General features: G+C 41.3%; 1 protein-coding gene across 1 annotated transcript in view; it reads left to right on the top strand.

Annotated features, from left to right (window-relative positions):
* Positions 1–24,114, top strand: part of SCARA5 (scavenger receptor class A member 5) — a 121,130-nt gene extending 97,016 nt beyond the window's left edge. Inside the window, exons 7-9 of the mRNA XM_032216433.1 lie at positions 2,009–2,065; positions 12,815–13,012; positions 23,515–24,114. Of these exons, the coding sequence (XP_032072324.1) occupies positions 2,009–2,065; positions 12,815–13,012; positions 23,515–23,651 (392 nt within the window). The 3' untranslated portion in view covers positions 23,652–24,114. The remainder of the gene's footprint in view (positions 1–2,008; positions 2,066–12,814; positions 13,013–23,514) is intronic.
* The last annotated feature ends 776 nt before the right edge of the window (positions 24,115–24,890 follow it).

Below are 24,890 nucleotides of genomic sequence, written 5' to 3'. Positions count from 1 at the left end.
TAGTTTGCCATCACGGGCATCTAGTATGCCCTACATTGACAAGGGGTGTTTTAGTTGATTTGAGATATTGTACTGTGCTAGGATGCTGCTGCTGATGCAATTTCTAGAGTTTCAGTTCATTCTTTGTACGTGTATGTATGGATCTGTTTGTTTGTGTGTGTCTATGTATGCCTAAATGATAGTGTAATCTTCTGATTTCCTGTATGCAAGCAAGCAGTCACATTCAACATCAGCTAAGACCTTTTATCACTGGAGATGAAATGAACTATGCCTTTTAGTTGTACTAAATATTCAAAATTAAACATAAAACAACCCTTTCCCACATGCTATGATCATGCCTACTAAAATGTGTTTTTTGCCAAGTGAGTAACAGAAGTTTGACATTGGAACGATTGCTAGAAAAGTGCTGGGCTCCCCTCTGTTGGAGGCATTCAAACAGGGTTGTGTTAGGATGTAGGAATTTTGAGAAGTGTCAACCCATTTGGAAGACATCAACTCTACACAGAAACTCTTAGTTTAAAATAAAGGTTCAAACCCCCCTCCCCCCCACACCCAATCTGTTTCACTTTCATCCTGATAGTTTTCTGGATGTACTTAAAAATTTGGCAGTTTTCCCTGGGCCTGTTTTAGGGTTCTTATACATTTTATTCAGCATTATGTTTATATGGATCCATAGGCTTTTCTTTTTATTGTTTTATGTTCTATACTTAATGTAAGTCAGCCAGATCTGTTCTGAAACCAGGTGGCCTCTAAATCTTCTAATAACAAGACAACAAAAATAATGTTGGAGGGTAGGAATGGATAATGACGAGGCCAGACTCACGTAAGCAGCTAACAAGTATATAAAACCTGTTTGTTGCTTCACAAGCTTAGTGAATAGTGTATTTACAAGAATTTTTGGGCCAAACATTTGTGCGTATCTATCTGTCTGTCTATCTGTGATCTGGCATAAATATGTTCACTAATAAACCAAACTATGCAATTTGCAAACAGATCTTAACTAAAAGATGTAAATTTCTACTTTATAATACAAAATGGATAGCTGCTTGTTTGTAACCCCTACCAAACTTATCTTCAGTATAGAATGCTAACAACTTCTCTCTGTAACACACACCTGAAAAGTTATCCAGCCCTGAATCTCTTGCTTTGCCACCTATCTATATTCCCAAGAGCCAATTTTTCCTTTCTACTCATTCTTGCAGGTTCCTTCTTTGGCTTCAGCTGTCACAGGTTCCTTCCTAGTTTTTCTCCTTGGCCAAAGATGGTCTGACTCTTGGCTCTCCCAGGCAGCCTCCCTTATGCTTCATGCCCTGTCCCAGATCCTTGGGAAGGACTCAGTAGCTGGGCAAAAGTGTCACTTCCAGTCTAGATATACTGCTGCCTGTGCAACCAACAATAATAAATGAAACAAATAGGCAACACTACCTTTAGCGCTTTTAAAGATCAAGATCCGTTCTGTGAATTGGGCATGGATCCGGTACAGCATTTCAAAGGAAGTGTGCGGCATTCTTGATCACTCACATGCGTTGACGGCTTTCGAATGAAGCAATTATGCCCCGATTAATGATGTGACATTTCATTCGTGGGTCAGAGGCAACTGGACTGATGAGTTTGGAATGCCATTATGGGGCACATCCAAATTGTTTATTGTTTGTTGGCCCTAGTAAATAAGCTGCAACTGAGTCCCTGCAGGACAGAAAATTTCACAAGGATTTATTTATTTTTAGTTTTTTTTTAATCCAACTATGCATGTCGAACGTAAATAAATGGATGCAATTAGGGTCACAAATGGGTTATTAACTTAGCAATTTTGTTTTTAATATATCAACAAGGACAGCAGGTTAGGAGACTGACAGGTCTAATTAATCTAGCACAGTTCTTCCATGAAAGCCTCATTGCCAATGAATGGGGGCCAGTAAAGAACAATGCAGTCTTTTAAGTGGTTATCATTGGGCATCAAAATGCCTGAGAGCCTTGTGGTCCTGATACCTTTTTTCTTCTTTTTCAGGTGAGCGGGGCCCAAAGGGAGAGAAAGGCGAGAAGGGAGACCAAGCTGGCGAAGCAGGTATATATTAAATTTCTTTCTTTCTTTTTTTTTTTGCCTTAGATTTTCATGGGTGTAAGTTAGTCCTCAACTTACAACCGCAGTTGAGGCCAGAATTGGCTAGGCAAGGTGATTGTTAACCAGCACCCAATTTTACAACTTTTATGCTGTGGTTGTTATGTTAATCATGTGGTTATTAAGCAAATCTGGCTTCCCCCACTGACTTGCTTGTTGTAAATTGGCTGGGTAGGTCACAAGTAGCGATCACGTACCATATTTTTTGGTGTATAAGATGCACCAGAGTATAAGACCCAGCAAGGTTTTGCAGAGAAATTTTTTAAAAAAAGGTTTTGCACTCTGCAGATCTCCCCAAAACAGCCAGTTTTTCATGAAAGCGGGCCCGTTTTTTTCTCTCCAAAAAAGGGCATGCATAGCCCTTAGGAGGCTTGTAGAGTGCTCCTGGGAGGAGTGGGGGTGGGGCCAAAAATGAGCAAAAAATGGCCCATTTTCGCATGAAAACGCTTTTTGTCAAAAAGAGGGCATTGATAGCCTTTAGGAGGCTTATAGAGTGCTCATGGGGGCTGGGGGGGGCACAAAATTGAGCAAAAAACAGCTTGTTATTAGCTCATTTCCGCCCTCCCCCAGCCTCCAGGAGCATTCTGAAAGCCTCCTGCAAAGAGTCGAGGTGGTGCAGTGGTTAAATGCAGCACTGCAGGCTACTTCAGCTGACTGCAGTTCTGCAGTTCGGCTGTTCAAATCTCACCGGCTCAGGGTTGACTCAGCCTTCCATCCTTCCGAGGTGGGTAAAATGAGGACCTGGATTGTTGTTGGGGGCAATATGCTGACTCTGTAAACCGCTTAGAGAGGGCTGAAAGCCCTATGAAGCGGTATATAAGTCTAACTGCTATTGCTATTGCTATTAAGCTACACATGGCCATTTTGGTGAAGGGACGGAGTTTCGGGAGGCAAAAAATGCTGTATTCAGGTGTACAAGATGCAGCCAGATTTTCAGTCTCTTTTTTGAGGGAAAAAGGTGCGTCTTATACTTGGTAAAATACAGTAACCCTGGGATGTTTCAATTATTATGAATATATCCTGATTTCTTCCAACAGCCGGTTCGCCAAACTGCTCAGAAAGTTAACAAATGGTTCTCCTGAACTGATGCGAACTGGCTGAATTCTGATCATTTTTCACACAAGTGGGGTAGTATCCCCATGGTCACGTGATTTATATTAGGATGCTTGGCAACCGACTCACATTTATGAGGGTTGCAGCAATCTAAGATCATATCTCCTTTTGCAACATTCTGACAAGCAAAGTCAATGGGGAAGCCAGATCCACTTAACAACTGTGTTACTAGTTGAACAACTGCAGTGATTCACTTAACAACTATGGCAAGAAAAGTTGTAAAATGGGGCAAAACTCACTTAACAAATTTCTCCGCAATACAAATTCTGGGCTCAATTGTGGTTGTGAGTCAACTACTTACCTGTACACACTTTTATATTCCTAATGAACACAGCACAAGCATCACCACAAGCATTCCTTATACCAGTGTTTCTCAACCTTGGCACAGCTGGCTGGGGAATTCTGGGAATTGAAGTCCACAGGACTTAAAGTTGCCAAGGTTGAGAAACACTGCCTTGTACATTTATTCAAAAACCATGAAACAAGCAAGAACGTGCCACAGATCTGTTTCTTATTCCTTGCCCAACACTCAGAGGTGGGTATTCAGCAAGTTCTGACCAGTTCTGGAGAACCGGTAGTGGAAATTTTGAGTAGTTTGGGGAACCGGTAAATACCACCTCTGACTGGCCCCGCCCTCATCTATTCTCTGCCTCCCAAGTCCCAGCTGATCAGGAGGAAATGGAGATTTTGCAGTATCCTTCCCCTGCCATGCCCACCATGCCACTCCCACAGAACCAGTAGTAAAAAAAATTGAATCCCACCACTTTCAACCCTGAACCATTCCATGTAATCTTATGCATGCTTTATTTTCTTTATAATTTTCTTTATTTGTTTTATAAAGTGGTCCAATGCCACTTTAAATCTCATTCAGCAGGCAACTTTTACCTCCTCATTTGTGGAAAACAGTCCATAAGTCAAGCCCACTTATTTCCTTATGCACTTTCACTAAATTAACCAGTAAATACATTTTATTACATTCATATATTTCTCAATGAGCAACCAAAGGGCAAAATTTGATCTGTATGCTCATTGCCCAGTGTAAAGCTGGACTGCACTTCTGAGATTTGATTGCTGTTATAACTTGTACTTTTCAAAGCTAATTCTACTTAATACTTTCTCAGCTACATTTAACAAAGTAATCCCTGTCTAGTCTTCCATACACTTTTATTACTTTTCTCTATTGCCAGGAATGGCCTTCTTCCAGTAGTCCAGCACAGATGCAGGCTTCATTAAACACATTGCATAGCGGCTTCTTTAAAAATTATATCCATTATTCTAATGTTATTTCATTTATAATTCCTATTCCTGCAGTTTTGCCATTTTTAACAGCATTTATGCCATCCTTTTCAACATATTTGTTGACTGTTTATAGCATTTTTCCCCCATTGTACTCTTTAACATCATTACAATCACCATACTAATCTCTAAAATATTATTTCCAGGACTGTTTCGCTTCAATTTCATCCCAAATTATTTCATCACTTTTATTTTGAATTCCATTCTTTCTGGTGAATATTCCTTATTTAGCTTTTTTCACCCACTTAAAAAGCAATTTTTATTTTATAATTGTTCTGAATTTTCTCTTCTTCTTAACCTTAATGTTGTTCTCTTTGATTATGTTCTTTGCAATTATTTTTTCTTTCCTGGATACATTGTATATTTGAAACAAATTATCTTCTCCTAAGTACATACACACAGCAGCCACCATTCTCATTCATTCTTAGATCACTAAAGGTTCCCAATCAGTTTTTCTGACTTTTGTGATCTCACTTCCATTCATGTCACGTAGCATAATATTTTTTCCTCACATTCATTCTGAACATAGAACAATTTTCCCTTGAAGTTCATTTCTGTTACATTGTTTATTTGCTTTCAATTTTAAAAATATAAACATTCCATCTTTCCATAAGCAGTGTGTCTCCTGGGTACAAGTATTTATATGCAACTTTCTTCCCTAAATTATAATATATTGAATATTTGGAACATTATAAAATGCTATATTTCCTTCTTAACATATATTCTAATAAAAATACAACAATAGCATTAAGCATTATTATTTTCATAATATTGGTACTAACAATTGTCATTTAACATCTCTATTTTGATATATTTTCAATTCTTTTAACCTTCTTCTATTTCCAATTTCCTTTTTTATTCTCTAACCATTGATAGAACACTTCCCATATCATATAATAATCAGTTTGTTCCTTCTCCTTAATTGCCAATGTTAATCTACTCATTTCTGCACATTCTAATATTTTCCTAATCGCCTTCTCGTTAGTAGGAATCTCCTTGTTACATTATTTTTTGTACACCAGCCAGACTCACGTATGTGAGATGGTTGATTATATAAATGTGATAAATAAAAATATATACCATATTTTTTGGATTATAAGATGCACTGGAGTATAAAACACACCAAGATTTTAAAGAGGTAATTTTTTAAAAAAAAAGCTTTTGCCCTCCCTGGCCACCAGGAGCACTTTGCAGATAAATTTGTGTAAATAAGTAGATGGCAGACTTTTTCAAGACTATAAAAGAACACTGCCTGATTTAAAAAAAGGGAGGAAGAGCTCCAAGAATTGAACCCCGTCACTAATGTATATTTTATACACACTACATTATATAATGCCATAATCATAGTGCTATGCAAAGGATTGATTGATTAAATAATTTTTGATGCCCAGCTATCATATAGAGTAGGTTTTCTTTAGAATTGTGGTACAGAAATATAAATATTTAACATCCAATAATAATAATTACAATCTAGACAAAAATCAACAATTTAAAAATAAAGCAACACATAAAAATAATTTCCCCAACCCCCCCAAACTCCTAGGATTTAAATAATAATTTTGAATTCAGCCAATATTCATAAGGGAGGAGGAATATTCATAAGGGAGGAGGAGACTGTTTCTCCAGTAAATTTTCTGATCAAGGCTTTTCCTGGACAGGTTGCAATTGCTACTGTTGTGTTGTGGTGCAGCAAGATATCAGACGTTGCTTCTCGCGGGTCAAAGGCTCTCATTATGTATTTTTGCTTGTTCTCTACTCCCCGCCCATCCAGTTGGATCCCAAAACCACCTACAGTAATAGCATGGCCCTTCCCTTGAGCTTTGTTTTTTTCAAGTCAGATCCGCTGAGCCACCAGAGTGGAGCAGCAGTCCAAAACTGAAGGGATTTACAATAGCAATAGCAATAACAATAGCAGTTAGACTTATATACCGCTTCATAGGGCTTTCAGCCCTCTCTAAGCAGTTTACAGAGTCGGCATATTGCCCCCACAATCTGGGACCTCATTTTACCCACCTCGGAAGGATGGAAGGCTGAGTCAACCTTTGAGCCGGTGAGATTTGAACCATTGAACTGCAGACCTAGCAGTCAGCTGAAGTGGCTGCAGTACTGCACCCTAACCACTGCGCCAGCTCGGCTCTTGTGTGGCTAAAATGGGATTGAATGGCTTGGAATTCAGTTTTTAGTAACTTGTCTGCTATAGTCCAGACGGCAGGAACAAAACCAGTAGTTAAAACTAGAAGGAGAGAGGTTTAAGACAGGAGGAACTTCATGAATGTACGATGGAACAAGCTTCTGCATTAAGTGGGGAATTTTGCTTTGCTTGAAGTCCATAAGTGACAGGTGGACTGTCCCCGGTGACAGGTGAGGCTGGTGAGGTTGAGTTGAGTCGGAGGTTCGAAAAAGTCACCTCTGAAATCCCTTCCAACTTGATGATTCTGTAGTTTTATGTTACTCTATATCAGGGGTATCAAACTCGATTTCATTGAGGGCCGCAACAGGGTTGTGTTTGACCTTGGGGGTGGAGTGGGGGGAGCATGGCCAGGGAGGGCATGGTGAGCTCAACGTCACTCATATCAGTGCCTATGGTGGCCGAAGCGCTCCGCCAGCGAAAACAGATTCCCAAGCTCCGGTTTTGGCTGTGACAGCCTCCTGAAACCCTCTGCCAGTGAAAACAGAGCTCTATATAGATAGATATTCCTCGATATACAGGTAGCTCAGTGGTGGGTTACAACTGGTACGCCCCAGTATGGGCGTACTGGTGCCTGCCGGGAGCACTGGGTACCGTTCCGGTATGGTGCTCCGGAGGGCCCACCCACCCACCCGCCATCCTTTGTTACATTTGTGTTGCATTTGTGCTGATAAATAAATAAAGGGAGACTACACACACACACACACACCATATATATGTTGCATTTGTGCTGATAAATAAATAAAGGGAGACTAGTATAGATATATTTCAAGCTATTTAGCTCTCATCATCTAGCCATATCCTTACTGGGAATCGAACCTGGGCTGTATTACATATTAGGCAGTTATATTAGCCACTAAGCCACAGGCTCTTCTCCTTTATCAGCTCTCCTCCTTTATCAGCTATGCAACACAAGTGCAACACAAATGTAACAAGACAACATAAAAAAATGGCTTTCTGCCTGGATGGCTCCCAGAGTGAGCCGATAGACAGAAAAGGGAAGCAGTATGCTCCCTCCCATATTTGGCCGTATCAGGGGTTGTGACACAATACATATATATTACATATAGAATAGCCTTATTGACAAATAAACACACAACATAGACAGTCCCATACACATACCTCAGGAATTTCAATTCTGGCATTCTAGACTAAGTCCATTTCCTGGGCCTAGTTGACTGGAATGAAAAATGTATTTTTTTTCCTGGGTGGAGGTGGGGCTGTGAAAATGGAAAGCAGTGCTACTTCTGTGCAGCGATAAATCTTCCACTTCCCTCACAAACACATGGTCCCAATTATCCAAGCCAAGGCTCTCTTTGTACAGCTGCAGCAGTTTGAGATATTGTTTCTTTAAGCACTGCTTAAGTATTTTCCTTATATTTCTCCCCTGGGAAAAATCTGGTTTGCAATAGGCTTTATGCAAACAAGCATATATATATATAAATAACAGAATCCATGGGGATTCCAATGGGATACACGGAAAGGGGTAGATTAGTGCACTCACTTGTGCAATAAAATGGTTGCTTTCAGGGGGCAATAAGATAGAATGTCAGGAACAGCAGTTACTGCTATGCATTTCTGAGTATGAAAAAAGCCCATTTTCACTTTTAAAAGAACTAAAAAGTTGGAGATATTAAGTGAGTGTGAAAGGAAACTTGGTCTCATCACGTCCTTGTGTCCCATTTCATCCTTCTCATACACCCAGGAGAGATGCAAACATAAGTAGTCCTCACTTAACAATTACTCGTTCAGAGGGAGCTCAAACTTACGACAAGAGGGGGTACTTAACAACTGGTCCTTGAAGTCCCAGTGGTCATGTGATCATAAAAGTGCACGGTACTTGGCTGGGAATCTCAGCATCTTGCAGTCATGTGATTGCCATTTGCAACTTTCACTGCTGACTTCCAACAAGAAAAGTCAATGGAGAAACTCCATTGTGAGCAGATTGAATTTCCCACTCTATACTCCAGTAGTGAGGATACCCTTGGAATACTGCATCCAGTTCTGGTCGCCATGATACAAAAAATATGCCAAGGCCCTAGAAAGAGTGCAGAGAAAAGCAGCAAAGTTGATAAGGGATGCAGAGGCTAAAGCATATAATGAACATATGTGATCATCATCATCCTCTTCTTCTTTTAATGACCCCCATAGTCCCTTGCGGGGTGGAATCTGGGCAACTGAATGGAGCTACCGTATTTTTTGGAGTATAAGACGCACCTTTTTCCCTCAAAAAAGAGGCTGAAAATCTGGGTGCGTCTTATACACTGAATACAGCATTTCTTTGCCTCCCGAAACCCCGCCCCTTGCATCAAAATGGCGGTGCATAGCCTTTAGGAGGTTTTCAGAGAACCCCTAGGGGCTGGGGAGAGCAGAAATGAGCAAAAAATGGCCTGTTCTTTTGCTTAATTTTGCTCCCCCGGCCCCCAGGATCACTCTATAAGCCTCCTAAAGGCTATCCAATCCCCTTTTTTGAAAAAAAAACCAAAAACGTGGCCTGTTTTCATGAAAAACGGGCCGTTTTGGGGAGGCTTTCAGAGTGGAAAAACTTTTTAAAAAAATTTACCCCTTTAAAACCTTGGTGTGTCTTATACTCTGAAAAATAAGGTAAGTGTTTACTGGCCAGATGTCCTTCCAGTAGCCAATGCAGAGTTTTCTTCAGTAGATATATTCCCATTATGCCCAGAGAAAGAAATTTTTACCTCTACTTATGTTCAGACTCACAACCTGCTGATTGTGAGGTGAGAGCTCCACCTCTAGACCACTGCACCACTCAATGAACATATGTGACGAATGTTTTTTTTAAAAAAAAGCCTAGGCAGAACTTCAGTTACCATGGCCACCATTCTGATTATCATTTTTTTTACTGCACTCTATGGACACCCCTGATATGACCCACAGCCATCATAAAATACCCGCAATTGCATAGGAAATTGCACTTAGGAAATATGTATACTTCACACTGTGTACATACTGAACATTTTTAAAGCACATGTGTAGACACTCAACAATAGATCATTAGGTGTTTGGAGCCCATCTAAGCTTGATGTAACTGCAAGGGATCATGGGATTGGGTTTTGTGGGCTTGTAGGAGTAACATTGACAGACAGTTGTATCCATGAATAAAGACAGGCCGTCAGGCATCTGTTAACAATTCACAATTCATGCCTCCACTTAACTAGCAGTAGAGCTGCACTTCTAGGAATAGTCAGGGTGGGGGGCCAAGTGGGACACTTCTTAACCCCGAACCCTGGTTTTGCTCTGAATTAAATCCATTTGTTATTAGGCCAAAGTGTATTTCCTCCCAGAACATTTTGTAGCCCTGGTTAATATTCCATTCTGGGATGTCTCCACTGTATATATCAGTCTGGAGATAAAACTGCATAAAACTGCTGTTCTGGCCAGTGAAATATCCCACTAGGAATACAGTTGTCTACACCCCACAGCTAAAGCCTGCGGATATGACTCTGGAGTAAAGCTGTTGCCAGAGCAGCAACTCTTCGAGACCATAAGATATTGTTATAGTATGTTTCCAACTGCTATCATTTAGAAGAAAGCATCTGGCAGGAACAGCCAATGGCGACAGCTTATTGGGCCGAATCTGGAGGAAATGTAGAAAAGGCTTGGTTATTTCCCATGCCCCTTCAGTTGGAAAAGGATGCTGGGAAAAGGTGAATTGTCTTGTCACTTCTGTTCAGTTGAACAATCTCACAGATTTATTGTTTGACAGAGTAACATAGGTAGTCCTCAATTTAAAACCATAATTGACCCAGGAATTATGGTTGTAATTGGTGGTGTGTCACATTCCGGTGTCCTGCATAAGAAAAGCCAGCAACACAAGTTGATGTTACGCTGTTTATCAATGCGGACCAGCACGAAGCGACCATCCAAAAGGAATAAAAGTTTATGATACTGTGGTTAGCTCACCCGCCCCTTATATTGTGCCCCACCTCCCTTGTGTGCACATTCAGTGGTGGGTTCCTACCGGTTTGGCCGAACCAGTAGTGGTTTGGCAGCCTGGGTCGCTGGAACTGGCAGCGCCACCACATCCACTACAAAACCGTGGTAGACTAAAGCGTGCTCAACGAAAGCGCGTGCGTGACGTCATCACAGCGCGACGAAAACAGCACGCTGTGAGCGGTAAACTTAAAATTAACATGTAAATCTAAACCTAACCCCCCCAAACCTAACCCCCCCAAACCTAACCCTAAACCTAACCCTAAGCCTAACCCTAAACCTAACTCTAAACCTAACCCTTAACCTAACGCTAAACCTAATGCTAACCCTTAACCTAACCCTAAACCTAACCCTAAGCCTAACTCTAAACCTAACCCTAAACCTAACCCTTAACCTAACGCTAAACCTAATGCTAACCCTTAACCTAACCCTAAACCTAACCCTAACGCTTAACGTAACCCTAAACCTAACCCTAACCCTTAACCTAACCCTAACCCTAACCCTAAACCTAACCTTTACCTTTATGTGAATCGGCTTGCTTTAATTTAATTTTAATTTAATTTATTTTTAATTTTATTTGTCGCGCTGCTGATGACGTCACGTACGCGCTTTGATCGGGTGCGCTTTAGTGGACCGCGGTTTTGACGGGTCACGGAAGCACATACATGTGTGCGCAGCCTGCGCACAAGCAAACCAGCAGTAGTGCCTGCCAGAACCCAACCCTGGGTACATCCCACCACTCCCACCGACTGCTTCCCGCTAATAGAGCCTCTGCAGTCCAGCCACACTCCTAGCTGCCCATCCTGGCTTACCCTGCCCAATCTCCTGCTTCTGCCCACGCTCTGACGATCAGCTGTTTTCATGCTATGGTGATCAGCTGTTTTCACAATCTGATAAACAGCTGTTTTTCACTCAGCCAGGTACAGGTAGGCTCCACTAGTCAGGTGGTAGCCCCGTGGATGCAGGAGTGATCAGCCAGTTAAAGTCTGGGGCTCCTAGCCAGGCGGCAACCCCTGGTCGACGGAGTGAAACAATGCAGAGCGAAGCAATGTGGGTCTTTCAGGTGGCAGTTTCTCCCTGTCAGGACACCATGGCAGCTCAGCTTTTGCCACCTGTGTGCGTGCGTCGACGCCTCTCCCGCCCAAATACAGCCCTGCCCCATCTGGCGGTCCGGGGCTGACATGGTGATTGTTAAATAGATCACCACGAGCCTGTGTCTGAATTTATTATCTTTATGTAGCAGTTAAGTGAATGCCAGAAAACAAATCCATTTTAGCAATGGGAGGTTTTTTTTTCAGAAACCAGAAATAATTGCCAGAAACTGACAAAAAATATCAAAAATTGTGGTCATGTGACTGCAGGATGCTGCAAATTGTAAATGCAAGTTGGTTGCCAAGTGCCCAAAATACATCTATGTGACCCCCATAGGGAAGGGGGTGTTTTCAGCCATTGGAACTCCAGAGCAGGGTTGTAAATACTTATTTGAAGGTCCATCATAACTTTTAATGGTCTCTAAGCAACCATGTGTTAAGTGAGGACTACTGGTAAGGGGAGATTCTCAAACACATCACCTTCAGATGTGAAGAAAAGATGGATATGCATGTAAGAACAGATACATTGGTTATGAATTGTGCAAAGAATCACTTCAATTGATTGCATTGAACCACTGGACAGTTTGGATTATTTCTTTAAGGTGGTGCTTAAAAATACTTAACGGTGAATAGCTTATGACTGAAGAAACAAGGAATGACATAATCTGTTTAGAGCTAGCTTAGCAAAGAGGAGTTAAAGCTCAAATGAAAGATGATATTAACTTTTTTTTAAAGTTTATTTTAGAATATTTTTGTTAAAGATTTATACCCTGTATTGATTCTAGGAAGCCGGGGGGGGAGGTGGGCGGAGGTGGGGTTGGGGTGGGGAGGGGAGGGGGAGGGAAGTAAACATTTGTAAAAGTTTTTTTTTCCAAAATTTTCAATGAAAAAAATACTTAACGGTGTTTCTACAATATTTCACCAGAACAGATATGGGGGCTTTACACATTACACCAGGATCGGTAAGAATAGGCAGAAAACCTTGTAACAAAAAATCATTTTGAATCCCATATATGACATCTTTATTTACTTCCCCGATTCACGACTGCACAGCTCTTACTTTGGAAGAGGGAATTATCCGCTTGATGAATGGCTCTGGTCCTCATGAAGGACGAGTGGAAGTCTTTCACGATCGACACTGGGGAACTGTGTGCGACGATGGATGGGACAAGAAAGATGGGGATGTGGTGTGTCGGATGCTGGGTTTCCAAGGCGTTGAAGAGATTTACAGAATGGCTGTATTTGGACAAGGTAAGAAAATAAATACATCACTGAGATTAAATAAGAACTCACCCCAGGAAACCGATCTAAACCATTTAGTGTAAAGGTGTTAACGCAAATAAAACAAATAGTTTGTGATGACTTTATTGTAGGATGTTTATCAAACTGGGTTCAGGCGCTGTTTCAACTCCTACCCTCAAAATGACGCTATAGAGCACTGCACATCAAAACAACTAGACACAAGAACAGTTTTTTCCCCAAACGCCATCACTCTGCTAAACAAATAATTCCCTCAACACTGTCAAACTATTTACTAAGGCTGCATTACTGTCACTATTAGTCTTCTCATCGCTCCTATCACCCATCTCCTCCCACTTATGATTGCAGGACTGTAACTTTGTTGCTTGTATCCTTATGATTTATATTGATATTGATTGTTTCCCGATCGCTTATTTGTACCCTATGACTATCACTAAGTGTTGTATCATATGATTCTCGATGAATGTATACTATTTTATTTTTCTTTATGTACACTGAGAGCATATGCACCAAAGACAAATTTCTTGGCCAATAAAGAATTCTATTCTATTCTATTCTATTCTATTCTATTCTATTCTATTCTATTCTATTCTATTCTGTGACAACTTGGATGAATTTCACTAGACTCAGAGGAGGAAAAATCTTTTCCTTAGGGACTAAGAAACAAAAAATCTAAAGAACTCAGTCATCTAATCCTGCCTCACTGCTGTTTTTTGGAAGCAGGTTTTCAAAGATCCAGTGCTAAGGGTGGGGCTTGTTATCTGATGCCCAGAAGCCCCATTCCGCTTGCTCAGGGGTTCTGGAAATTTATAATTGTTATTCCTTAATGTTTAGGTTTTGCAGCCTGAAGAGTTCCACACTTCCATTCATTTTCTTGGAGAAAAAGTTCCCATGAATATGATTCCTGTGACCTACCAGATAAGGTTGTTTGTTAGGATAAATCCAGGATCATAAAAAGATAAAAAAATAGAGTGATTTTATAGAAATATCCATGTAGGATTGTTTGGCAACAATACAGAAGTAGTTTTCTATTATCTTCTGGGATGTTTTTCAACTTCTCTGCCCCTAAGAGGTCATAGAAGACCTATCCAAGTATTGACTAGGTCCAATTCTGCTTAGCCTTTTGAGCTTAGAGTTGTTTAGTTGTTGGCTCTAAAACATAACTCTGGGAAATAGTTTGAACATTTCAGAGTGTGTAAGAAGTGCCAATTCAATCTCCAATTAAAGGGAATTCATCAGGATTAGAAAGAACCTCCATGACTGAGTCCATTCAACACATTAAGCTTATTGGACTAATAAAACTAGGCTGCTCTAATCTGGAGGACCACCAGAAGACAGTAGAGAAGCAAATAATTCAGTTCCTTGGTTGACGTCAACTGAATCCCTGAGTTTTTCCATTCCAGATCTGCAACCTTAACAAAAAGCAGGCACAAGGGCAGCCTCTTCCTGCCAGCTTTATCAGATAGACCAAATAGGAAAAAGTTAGGCTAATTCTGCTTTATTGTAAAGCTACATTAGCAGAATGTTGTAAGTTTGAGAGTATAATTCTCCCACCCAATATTCTTTACAGCCCAAGAAACTAGAGAGAGCCCCCTCTGAACCTCTTGTCCTACCTAACACTATCCAGCTGCTCACTATACTCTTATCTGACCATCTGTGGCAGAGGTGTCAAACTCATGTCATCATGGTGGTGTCACGTGATGTATCGAGGATTTTTTTCCCTTCGCTAAATCGGGCATGGTGTAGCCAGCATGTGATGCATCCAGCTCACAGGCTGGGAGTTTGACAACCTTGGTTTATGGAGATTCTCAACCATCCAGGTCATGGTTGTCCCAAAGATGCTTTTTCAAGAGGCAATTGGACTTTCTGGACCAGAAAGTCCAGTTACCTCTTGAAAAAGCACCTTTGAGATCTGTTATCTGACCATTCCCTCTTCACCCCATCTCTTCACCCCATCTCCCAACTTCTATTCCAGATACTATTATACTTCCCTGCTGCCCATTTCTTGCTCTCATCTTCACAAAATCTCACCCCTATAGCTACCAAATCTGGGCTAGAAAAGTTCTGATGAGGTTCCCCCCCCCCCAGTCCATATTTCATGGCAGCTAAGAATTTGAGTTAGAGTTTTGGTATCTCTTTGCTATGTTGTCTTGTAGGCATCCAGATTTTTGCAGCCCCAACAATTTTGTAGCACAATTGCAGGGTCAAAAGAATAATAGGATAATAGTACAGAATGAAGGATGAAGCAAAGAAGGGGAAAACTCTCACGCTACTATCACATCTGTGTATCCCTACACTTACAAGAGGAGCTCTTAGAGTCTCTGTGGTTTTTTGATGGATTGCTCTTAATTGCTATCTACTTTTTTTCACTTTTCTCCTTCCTGAATGAAGAAATGTGAGGGGAGGAGAATAAGCTTACAGTATCATGTCTATTAGCATGATTTTCTTGATCACTGATGCCCGATGATGGATATGGCAGAAGAAGAAGAAGATGATGATGATGAAGAAGAAGATCATGTCTATGGAGATTCTCAGTCATCCAGGTCATGGTTGTCCCAAAGGTGCTTTTTTCAAGAGGCCACTGGACTTCCTGGTTTTTCTTTGAAGACTTCAGCTCTTGGATGATCTGAAGAAAAACCAGAAACTCCAGTTGCCTCTTGAAAAAAGCACCTTTGGGACTTACAGTATCATATACAACCAGCAAAGATCTCCTGATCAAAGAAACACAGGACACAATTCACTCTGCTGCCTTCTAGCTGTTATTTGGTGTGCTCAGCTCAGCTCAGTTCAGATGACAGTTTTGCTTTGGAAGAGAACTTTAATTATTCCCCCGCTATAAAAACTTCCTGTTAATAAAAGTTTCATTCCAAACCTGGCATGTTTAAGGCATTCACAAATTGCTTTATTTTTGTAAGTTAAGGAAAACAAGACACTTGAGATTGCAAGTCTATTGCACAACTCCAAACGTCACTGTAGTGATGCTCCAATATTACTCATGGTTTTTTTCCCCCCCAAATGTTCCAGGTTATGAGAAACAGGAACTGGGGAAAATTTTACAAGTTCCCAGATTTAGATGAAGGTCTGTCATAAATGTTTAGCTGCATGCAGAGGTTTTCTCTGTGGTGCCTTTCTAACTGATGGGCTGGCACTGCACATGTGTTTGTGGGGATCAAGAAGCTACCCATGCACTCTTTCCAGAAAGAAAGGGGGCACAAGAGGTGTTGGAGGAAAATTGTTCCAAACCAACCTTATCCCTTGTGATGGAAAAGGAGATGTTCCAGTTGGACCCAAAGCATAAAGCAATGTTATCATCATCCCACCAGTTTTTATTTCTTTTTTTTTTGTTTAGAGGAGGAAAACGTTCTTATTCGCACACTTTCAATATTCACGTGACCAGCTTGTAGAAATATGTTTAGGGATGTGATCTATCTCCAGCCATTTCACAATTTTCAACCAGAATATGTACTTGCATAGGAAAACAAATCAACCCCCACCCCACCCCACCCCATGGATGCATTCACAGAACATGCTTAATCACGAGAGAGAAAGAGCTGGTATATATATTTGCATGACCTGCTAAGCTTGGTTCATTTTAACTTTACTTAGGTTTTGTGTGGCTTAGCCTATTGTTTAAACTCAACCTTTTTAACTGGTTTATAGTTCAATGGATTATGCAAGTCATAAAAATTAAATAGGTTGTTGGATAATCAGGAAAGAGATGGATGGATGGATGGATGGGTGGATGGATGGATGGATAGATAGATAGATAGATAGATAGATAGATAGATAGATAGATAGATAGATAATCTAAATGTCAACACAGAGAGTCCAGTTTTACTTTTAAGAAGCCTAAAAAGTAAAGCCTAAACATAATTGAGGTACCTGCGCTCTCCCTTTGTCTATTAGGGATGGATCGTTAAGATTACAAGAAAGCTGTTATTTAGCTGTTGCTAGTAAACCCGATTAATGTAGTTTTATATCATCTTGATTCCTTCCTGAGAGTTACCAATGCTAATTTACTATAACAGAAACTAGCAACAGTCATTCAGCAACAACTTTCTTGAACTAAAGGCTAATTTTAGCATCTCATGGTGCAGAGTTGATCTTTCAGGCAACTTAGAACAGGAAAGGGCTACAGAGGGAAGTACTGGCTGTCCTCCAGCTATTTTTGAAGAAATGTTTCCCAAACTTACAGAATTCTGGTAGATAGATTTCCTATTTTTTCTGGACACTTGAACTAGAACAGGAAACTGGCAAAACGTTTCCTTGTTTTACTGAACTTCCCAGTCCATAAACTTTGCAAGTGGCTCAGTGGTGGGATTCAATTTTTTTACTGCCAGTTCTATGGGCATGGCTTGCTGGGTATGGCAGTGGAAGGATGGTGTAAAATCCCCATTTCCTCCCGATCAGCTGGGACTCAGGAGGCCGAGAATAGATGGCTAGTCAGAGGTGGTATTTACCACTTCTCCAAACTACTCAAAATTTCCACCACCAGTTCTCCAGAACTTGTCAGAACCTGCTGAATACCACCTCTGAACTGGCAGCATCAGAATGCCATGGGTTACACCAAATGACACTGCTCCACTCTTTTTACATGGGATATTTCTCTTCCGATGGCATGTCAGGCAAAGAGAAATAGGGGGAAGCAGCTGCCACATTACTTTCTCACAGCTGTTGAAAATACCAGACAGTTGTACCAGAACACCAATGCCTTTATATAGATAAGGAATCCATGTAAAGCTTAAGGTGTAACTCTCAGAGCAGTCAGGCTTTATATGCCAACATACTTTATTATAAACCTACCAAAATCTCCATTTGCAGAGTATATTTCAAAACAGCCAGCGGTTTTTATTTTGCAGAACAAGGAGAGTGTTGTTCAAGGAGAGTGTTGTTCAAGTTGAGCTTCGCTATCTGTAACTGTAGCAGGAAACAAGGGGACAAAGTGGCATTGATACCATACAGTCTTACCAATCCTCTCACTCCCACTCTGTCTGAGTGCTGGGGGCCTGGGTATAGTTCCTCCAGATAAAAGGGTCCCATCCAAGCACAGTGGGACAGTGTAATGGAATGTTGTTCAGATTCCCAGCAGCATTGTAGTGCATTCCAGAGGAGCAAGAGACACCACAGTTTAGTTTATGTGAGAGAAAGAGGGTGAAATGGCTCCTCCCCAATAGTTACCAGAGTACATGTAGAAAAGATGTGGAGACTCTAGAAAGAGTGCAGAGAAGAGCAACAAAGATGATTAGGGGACTGGAGGCTAAAACATATGAAGAACGGTTGCAGGAACTGGGTATGTCTAGTTTAATGAAAAGAAGGACTAGGGGAGACATAATCGCAGTGTTCCAATATCTCAGGGGTTGCCACAAAGAAGAGGGAGTCAAACTATTCTCCAAGGCACCTGAGGGTAGAACAAGAAGCAATGGGTGTAAACTAATCAAGGAGAGAAGCAACTTAGAATTGAGGAGAAATTCAGAACAGGACAGTCAGAACAATTAATCAGTGGAACAGCTTTCCTCCAGAAGTTGTAAATGCCCCAACACTGGAAGTCTTTAAGAAGATGTTGGATAGCCATTTGTCTGAAATGGTATAGGGTTTCCTGCCTAGGCAGGGGGTTGGACTAGAAGACCTCCAAGGTCCCATCCAACTCTGTTATTTTGTATATATTTTATGATGCAAGAAGTCTGCTTTAGTTTTGGCCAGATATCCGTCTGTACATGAGGAACAGTAAAGATGCCTGTTTAGAAGACTCTTCCTTGCTTTTTGCAACCTGACCCACAGTCTGTTCTTGGATGAGGCGATGCCTGGAATCTGGACAGGCAGAGAAGGAAACCCCTTTTTCCCAGGGACAACGTTTTAACTGAATGGCTCCAATTTTTACCTTCGTACCCAGAGTTAACTGTCCAAAGAATTTTAAAATCTGCAGTTACAGCTTATGAACTCAAAGCAGGAAAGATCAAGGAAACGGTTTTCATTTTACTAAAAGGATAGTTGGAGTTAAAGTTACATAAAACTGCTTGCCTGAGTTGGCCATCTGAGCAAAAGAAATAAACAAGGAATAGGATAAGATATAAAACTACTCAAAGCTGAGCTAATAGTGCTTCAAAGAAATAAAACATCACCCCAGGGGTGGGATTCAGCCAGTTCGCACCTATCTGGGAGAACCGGTTGTTAGCTTTCTAAGCAGTCCGGAGAACCGGTTGTTGGAAGATATCTCATTTTGTGTTTTTTCCACTTTACAAGGCTAATCCTGTAAGGAAGGCAGCAAAGAAACATTCTGGTGTTGTTTCGAGCCTAATCTTTATTGCCCTGCTTACAGAAACTGCCTCTCCGGTTAACCCTTATTACATTGTAACAGCTAAGGCAAAGTGCCCATTGATGGGAGTGACATTGAGTTGGCCAAGCCCACCCAGTCACATGACCACAGAGCCACACACACACCAGCTGGTCATTAGGGCAGAGAACTGGATGTTAAATTATTTGAATCCCACCACTGCATCACCTCCATGACTAACTAATAATCTCTATCAACTTTTATCTTGCTCACCCCAATACTCCCATGGCATTGTAGGTTTAGGCATGTTCCAGTTGCATATTGGTTTTCTCTAGGTCAGTGATGGCTAACCTTTTTGTCGTTGCATGCCAAAAGCATGTGTGCCCACATCCATAGTGCAATGCTCCCCCTCCCTCTCCGGCATGCGCCCCGCCTTCCCCCTCACCCATTTTTAGCTCCCAGATTGGTGCAGGAGGCCTTCCAGGCCCAAAATGGGGCACAGGGGAGGGGGCCTCGTGCTGCGCCCATCCGCCCTGTTTTAGGCCTGGAAGGCCTCATGCACCAACCTGGAAGCCAAAGTGGGGCACAGGGGTGCTATGTGAGACCCCAAAATCAAGCGCCCTCTGTGCATGCACCCTGCCCCATGCATGTGCGTGTGCATCACCGCATGGACCCCGCACATGCATGGCAAAGACCTAAAGACCAGCTGGCTGGTGGGAAGTGCATGGGCACGTGTGGTGGAGCTGGGTTCGGGCAATGACTGGCGTGCCTGCAGAGAGGGCTCTGCGTGCCACCTGCCACCATCACGGCTGTAGATTCTTATTTCCTGCAGGAGCTTCCAGCCAATACTCATTAGGAACAAAGACATCACCAGAGGGGAGCCATGTTGCTCTATGGTTGCCCAAAATCAGGAGGAGTCTCGGAGCAGCTTTGCAGTGTAAGACATTTAATCAAAAGGCATAAGTTTTTTTATAAGGTGTACTTCACTTCATTGGACACATGGAGTGGTTAAACTGACACTTTGTCCTGGCTGAGATTCTATATCAGTATAGCTCAGGGGTGGGTTCCTGCCAGTTCTAACCTCTTCTATAGAAGAGGTTCCACAAATCTATAGTGCCGTTTAGAACCGGTTCCAGCTCCTTCCCCCCTGTCCGTCCGCATATCATCAAGATGAAGAGTGAGAGGAGGAATTCTGGGAGTTGAAGTCCACAAGTCTTAAAGCTGTCAAGTTTGAACACCCCTGGGGTTTTTTTTCTAAAGGGTTAGGGGTGCAAGGGTCTTGTAACTTGACAGCTTTAAGACTTGCACACTTCAATGCCAGAGTTCCTGAGCCAACATGACTGGAGGAGGAATTTTGGGAGTTGAAGTCCACAAGTCTTAAAGCTGTCAAGTTTGAACACCCCTGTAGTTTTTTTCCTAAAGGGCTTGGGGTGCAAGGGTCTTGTAACTTGACAGCTTTATGACTTGCGTGCTTCAAATGCCAGAGTTTCTGAGCCAACATTTTGGTAGTTAAGCAAGAGCATTGTTAAGTGAGTTTCACCACATTTTACAAGTTGGCCACACCCACCCAGTCACATGGCTGGCAAGCCACTCCCACCCAGTCATATGGCCAGCAAGCCACTCCCACAAAGCAGGCCACACCTACAGAAGAGGTTCTAAAAAATTTTGAAACCCACCACTGGTGTAACTATTCTCCTTCTAATGAAGGGAACTGTAGTTCATGAAACCTATGCCTTTGAACAAAATGTGTTGGTTTGAAAAGCTTTTCCCAGACTCCTTCTGATTGGGGGAATTAAGGAACTCTTCATTTGCTTTCCCCCTTGAATCTCCTCACTCTGCCCATCTCTCATTGGAAAGCACACTGGCTTTATCTTAGCAGTCCTGAAGCATCGCCTCAACTGGCCCAGGGGTGGGCTGCTGCTGGCATTAATGTTGGTTTGGCGCACAAAAATTGTTTGCACGTGCACTCGCTTAAATTGTGTGCATGCCAAATGCATGCTCTGCACACATGCACATTTGCACCTAAAAAAGGTCTGCACAGGCACAAAACATTAAAAGGGGGGGGGGGGGTTACATTTTTGCAATGAAAATTGTTCTGCACATGTGCAGAAGCGAAAATCAAGAGAGCACTGTAGGAGAACCAGTTCGGGTGTGTGGCAGGCCTGGGTCACTGTCGATTCCAGCAGCCCAGGCTGCCAAATTACTACTGGTTTGGCCAAACCGGTCCGAACTGTTAGGAATCCACCTCTGAACTGGCCATTCAAATCAAAGAACCCCATTAATTCTCCGTGGTAATCGTGGCTTTTCTACCAATGGCAATCTGTCGTATCAGGCAACCTTTGCAATCTAGCATGATATGTGTTGGATAAATAATAGTGCCTCGTCCAGCTGTAGTTCCAAACTTTGCTGAGTGTCCTGTGGTGGTTCCATACAATCTTTCCAGCTGTGCTCTCCTTTGATGCTTGAAAACTTGTTCCCTTTGGACCCACCAAAGCCAAACTGTGCTTTTTCTGGCTGGGACTTGATTCCTGTTATCCACTTTCCCCAGAGGGCATTTCACAGAGCCCTGAACTGTCCATAGAATCTCCTCTAGAGCGAGTGAGTCAGAGGCTGGAAAAGGGAGAATCCTGACTCACATCTTCCAGGGAACTGGAGAGACTGGCATTGGCCTGGGATAAGATCTTTCTGTTGGGCTATGAGGCGGCCCTGTCCTAAAAACATATGAGGGACATTCAGGGATGACGTTTAGCGTCACTGTAACAGAACTCTGAACATCTCCTGTGGTTTGGCCTCAGTCCTATTACTGCAGTAAAATGACACAAGCCACATGTGGCCTGAAGTCATCGCACTTTGGACATGAAGGATCTGCTGGAAATTAGTTGGCGAAAGAAAGGAGCATTGTATGTATGTGTGTGTGTGTGTGTGTGTATGTATGTGTACATACATACATACATACATACATATATATATATGTATGTATATGTATATGTATATGTATATGTATATGTATAATTTATCTATGCAACCTTGCTGTGCTGCATACAGATTGGGACTGTGCTTTTAGATCCAGTCCTGCCATGGCTGGTCTATTATTTTATATCAATATATTGGAAAAGCTTGTTTGCAAAAATAAGTTAAGTAGTTCTTTGCATGTAGAAGGCCATATTGTCTGTGGGATTCCATCTCAAGCTTTGTTTCCCTTTGGCTTTGTTATTTGTTCCTAAGAAAATAATCAAGTAATAAAGGTCTTTTTGGTTTTGGTCTGTTTTCTGCTACTGGTGCTACACTACTACTATTACTGCTCCTACTGCTGCTGCTAATACTACTACTAGTACTACTACTATATCTATATTCATGCTTGGAACACCTCAGTGCTTCTGCATTGAAAGGATTGAACGGTGACATCACCATTGCCAGGGAATACCTAATTGGTTTAATGTTTAATTTAATGTTCCCATTAAGTTGCCTCCAAAGTGGTACCTATCTATCTACTCACAGTTGTTTAGGCTGTTATTGTTTACATGATGACACCCTTAAAAATGCTTCCAAATAGTGTCATTGGGTTTATTTGGTTGGTCTACTTGATTTTATTCATAAATTCGTGCATCCTGAGTATAGATCATTACATTGCTTGTATCCCCAAGCTGGTGGGATAGATTTCTATCTAGTATATCAGCCAAATTGACTGATATTGTCCAAATCATTAGCAAAGAACGCTGTATTTCATATGGGTATAATCAAGGTTGGTAATTTAGTCTAATCCTTCCCTATCTTAGTTAAAAACAAAATGTGAATTTGGCAGATTATTTCTAAAAGGAATAAAATGTATGAAATAACAAATGAAAGAAAGAATAATATTTTTATACCACTCAGTATAACTCTAGGCAATTTACAAAAGATTTTGAATTGAAACCAGAATAAAATAAACTATCCAAGTTAAATATAAAAGTAGCTGCCCAATCATGAAACACCCCAGAATGCTCTAACTTTTAATGCCCAGTCAAATGTGTGTGTGTGTGTGTGTGTGTGTGTGTGTGTGTGTGTGTGTGAATGAATAATTGAAAGTGATTATTGAAAGTGAAGTCCACATGCCTTAAAGTTGTGAGAAACACAGATCTAGGTGTTCAAAAAGGTTCTCATAGCTATTGCAATATGATGCAAAAATGGAAGCTCTTTAACTGTTGCACTGTAACCTATTGAGTCTATTCAATTCTTCTTCCAGGGAAAGGACGGATTTGGATGGATGATGTGGCCTGCAAGGGAACGGAGGACAGTCTTCTCCAATGTAGCTTTTCCAGCTGGGGAAAAACAAACTGTGGGCATGCTGAAGATGCTGGAGTGAAGTGCTTGAGGCAGTGATAGGACAAATTTGACAACCAAAGAGTGAACAAAGGACTTACTGGAGAAGAGACCATGAGACTTCAGAGGTTGCTAGCAGATACTGTGCTTTCTTATTGCCAATGCTATCAAAAAGGAACGGCCAAACTTCTGCTTTTATATGTCTCAGGAGCTACAGTAGAAACTACTGTAATTTTTCTATCCAGCCTGTAACGCTACCGGGGGAAGCGCCATTTCATCCTTTTCCAACTTATATCTTCCACCTTTCCTAACATATACAACAAAGTTGCAGGAAGCCATTTAAGCCTTCCATTCGTTGCATAGAATTTGAATAGCAAAGGTTGCTGAACATATTATTGCAAGCTATATGTGATGCAGCCATCAAACCAGGAGACAGCTCCCCGGCTGAAGATATGTTATACAGGAAGAAGCTGAGCAGCTACTGATGTAATAACCTGTTTGCTTAGCAAGCTGATGATTGTTGCATTCTGAATAATAAAAATATTTGAGATGTTCTGTATTTCTCTGTGTTGCACAACAAAAAAATGTTCTTCCTTTTACAAATCTATATAGGATTGATGGGGGGCTACCTATGAAACAGTGCGGTACTTAGCATAATAGTAAGAGCTGCACTGTAATTATAAAATACAGAGATGGAGCCCTTGGGTTTTGTGTATATGCTGAAATGTACAATTCTTTTGTCAAGGAAAAAATGGTAGATCATGCTGATAGAACATGTATCATGAATTGCGTGATATTTGCGATACACTGGCAGTATACATGAGCTCAAAACAGTGTCAGTGGCCTGTGGAAACAGGCTCCCAGAAGTCATTTTCCATAGATTGCAGAATTATATAGAGCCTAGAATAGGAATCAATCTATCACATTTAATAACAAACTCCCGTGCCCTTGAACACTCTCTTGTAATAAGAAAAATTACATGCATTCAACTAATTTCAGAGTCAATTTATCACTGACTCCTCAGACACATTTTCATGCAACCCTTCTTCCCAAATCTTTTGTTATAAAGCAGAAAGTGGTAATAGACAATTTGAAATTTTGAAACAGAAAAGCCTGTTCAACCCTTGCAAAATATTTGCAAAAGTCAACCTTAGACATGTATAGCTAAGAGAGCTATTCTACTGTTTCAGAACAGAGAGTTATTCTACTGTTCCTTTCTTAAAATGTTGAAGCTTAGATGTTTTAAATGCCCTGTTGTATTGTTTAAGACCTAGTAATACTATGAAAACTGTATCTGCT

Source organism: Thamnophis elegans, chromosome 4 (genome assembly GCF_009769535.1).
Source record: "Thamnophis elegans isolate rThaEle1 chromosome 4, rThaEle1.pri, whole genome shotgun sequence".
Lineage (NCBI taxonomy): Eukaryota > Metazoa > Chordata > Lepidosauria > Squamata > Colubridae > Thamnophis > Thamnophis elegans.
Note: the sequence above shows the minus strand (reverse complement) of the source record. Positions and strands in the feature narration are given on the sequence as shown.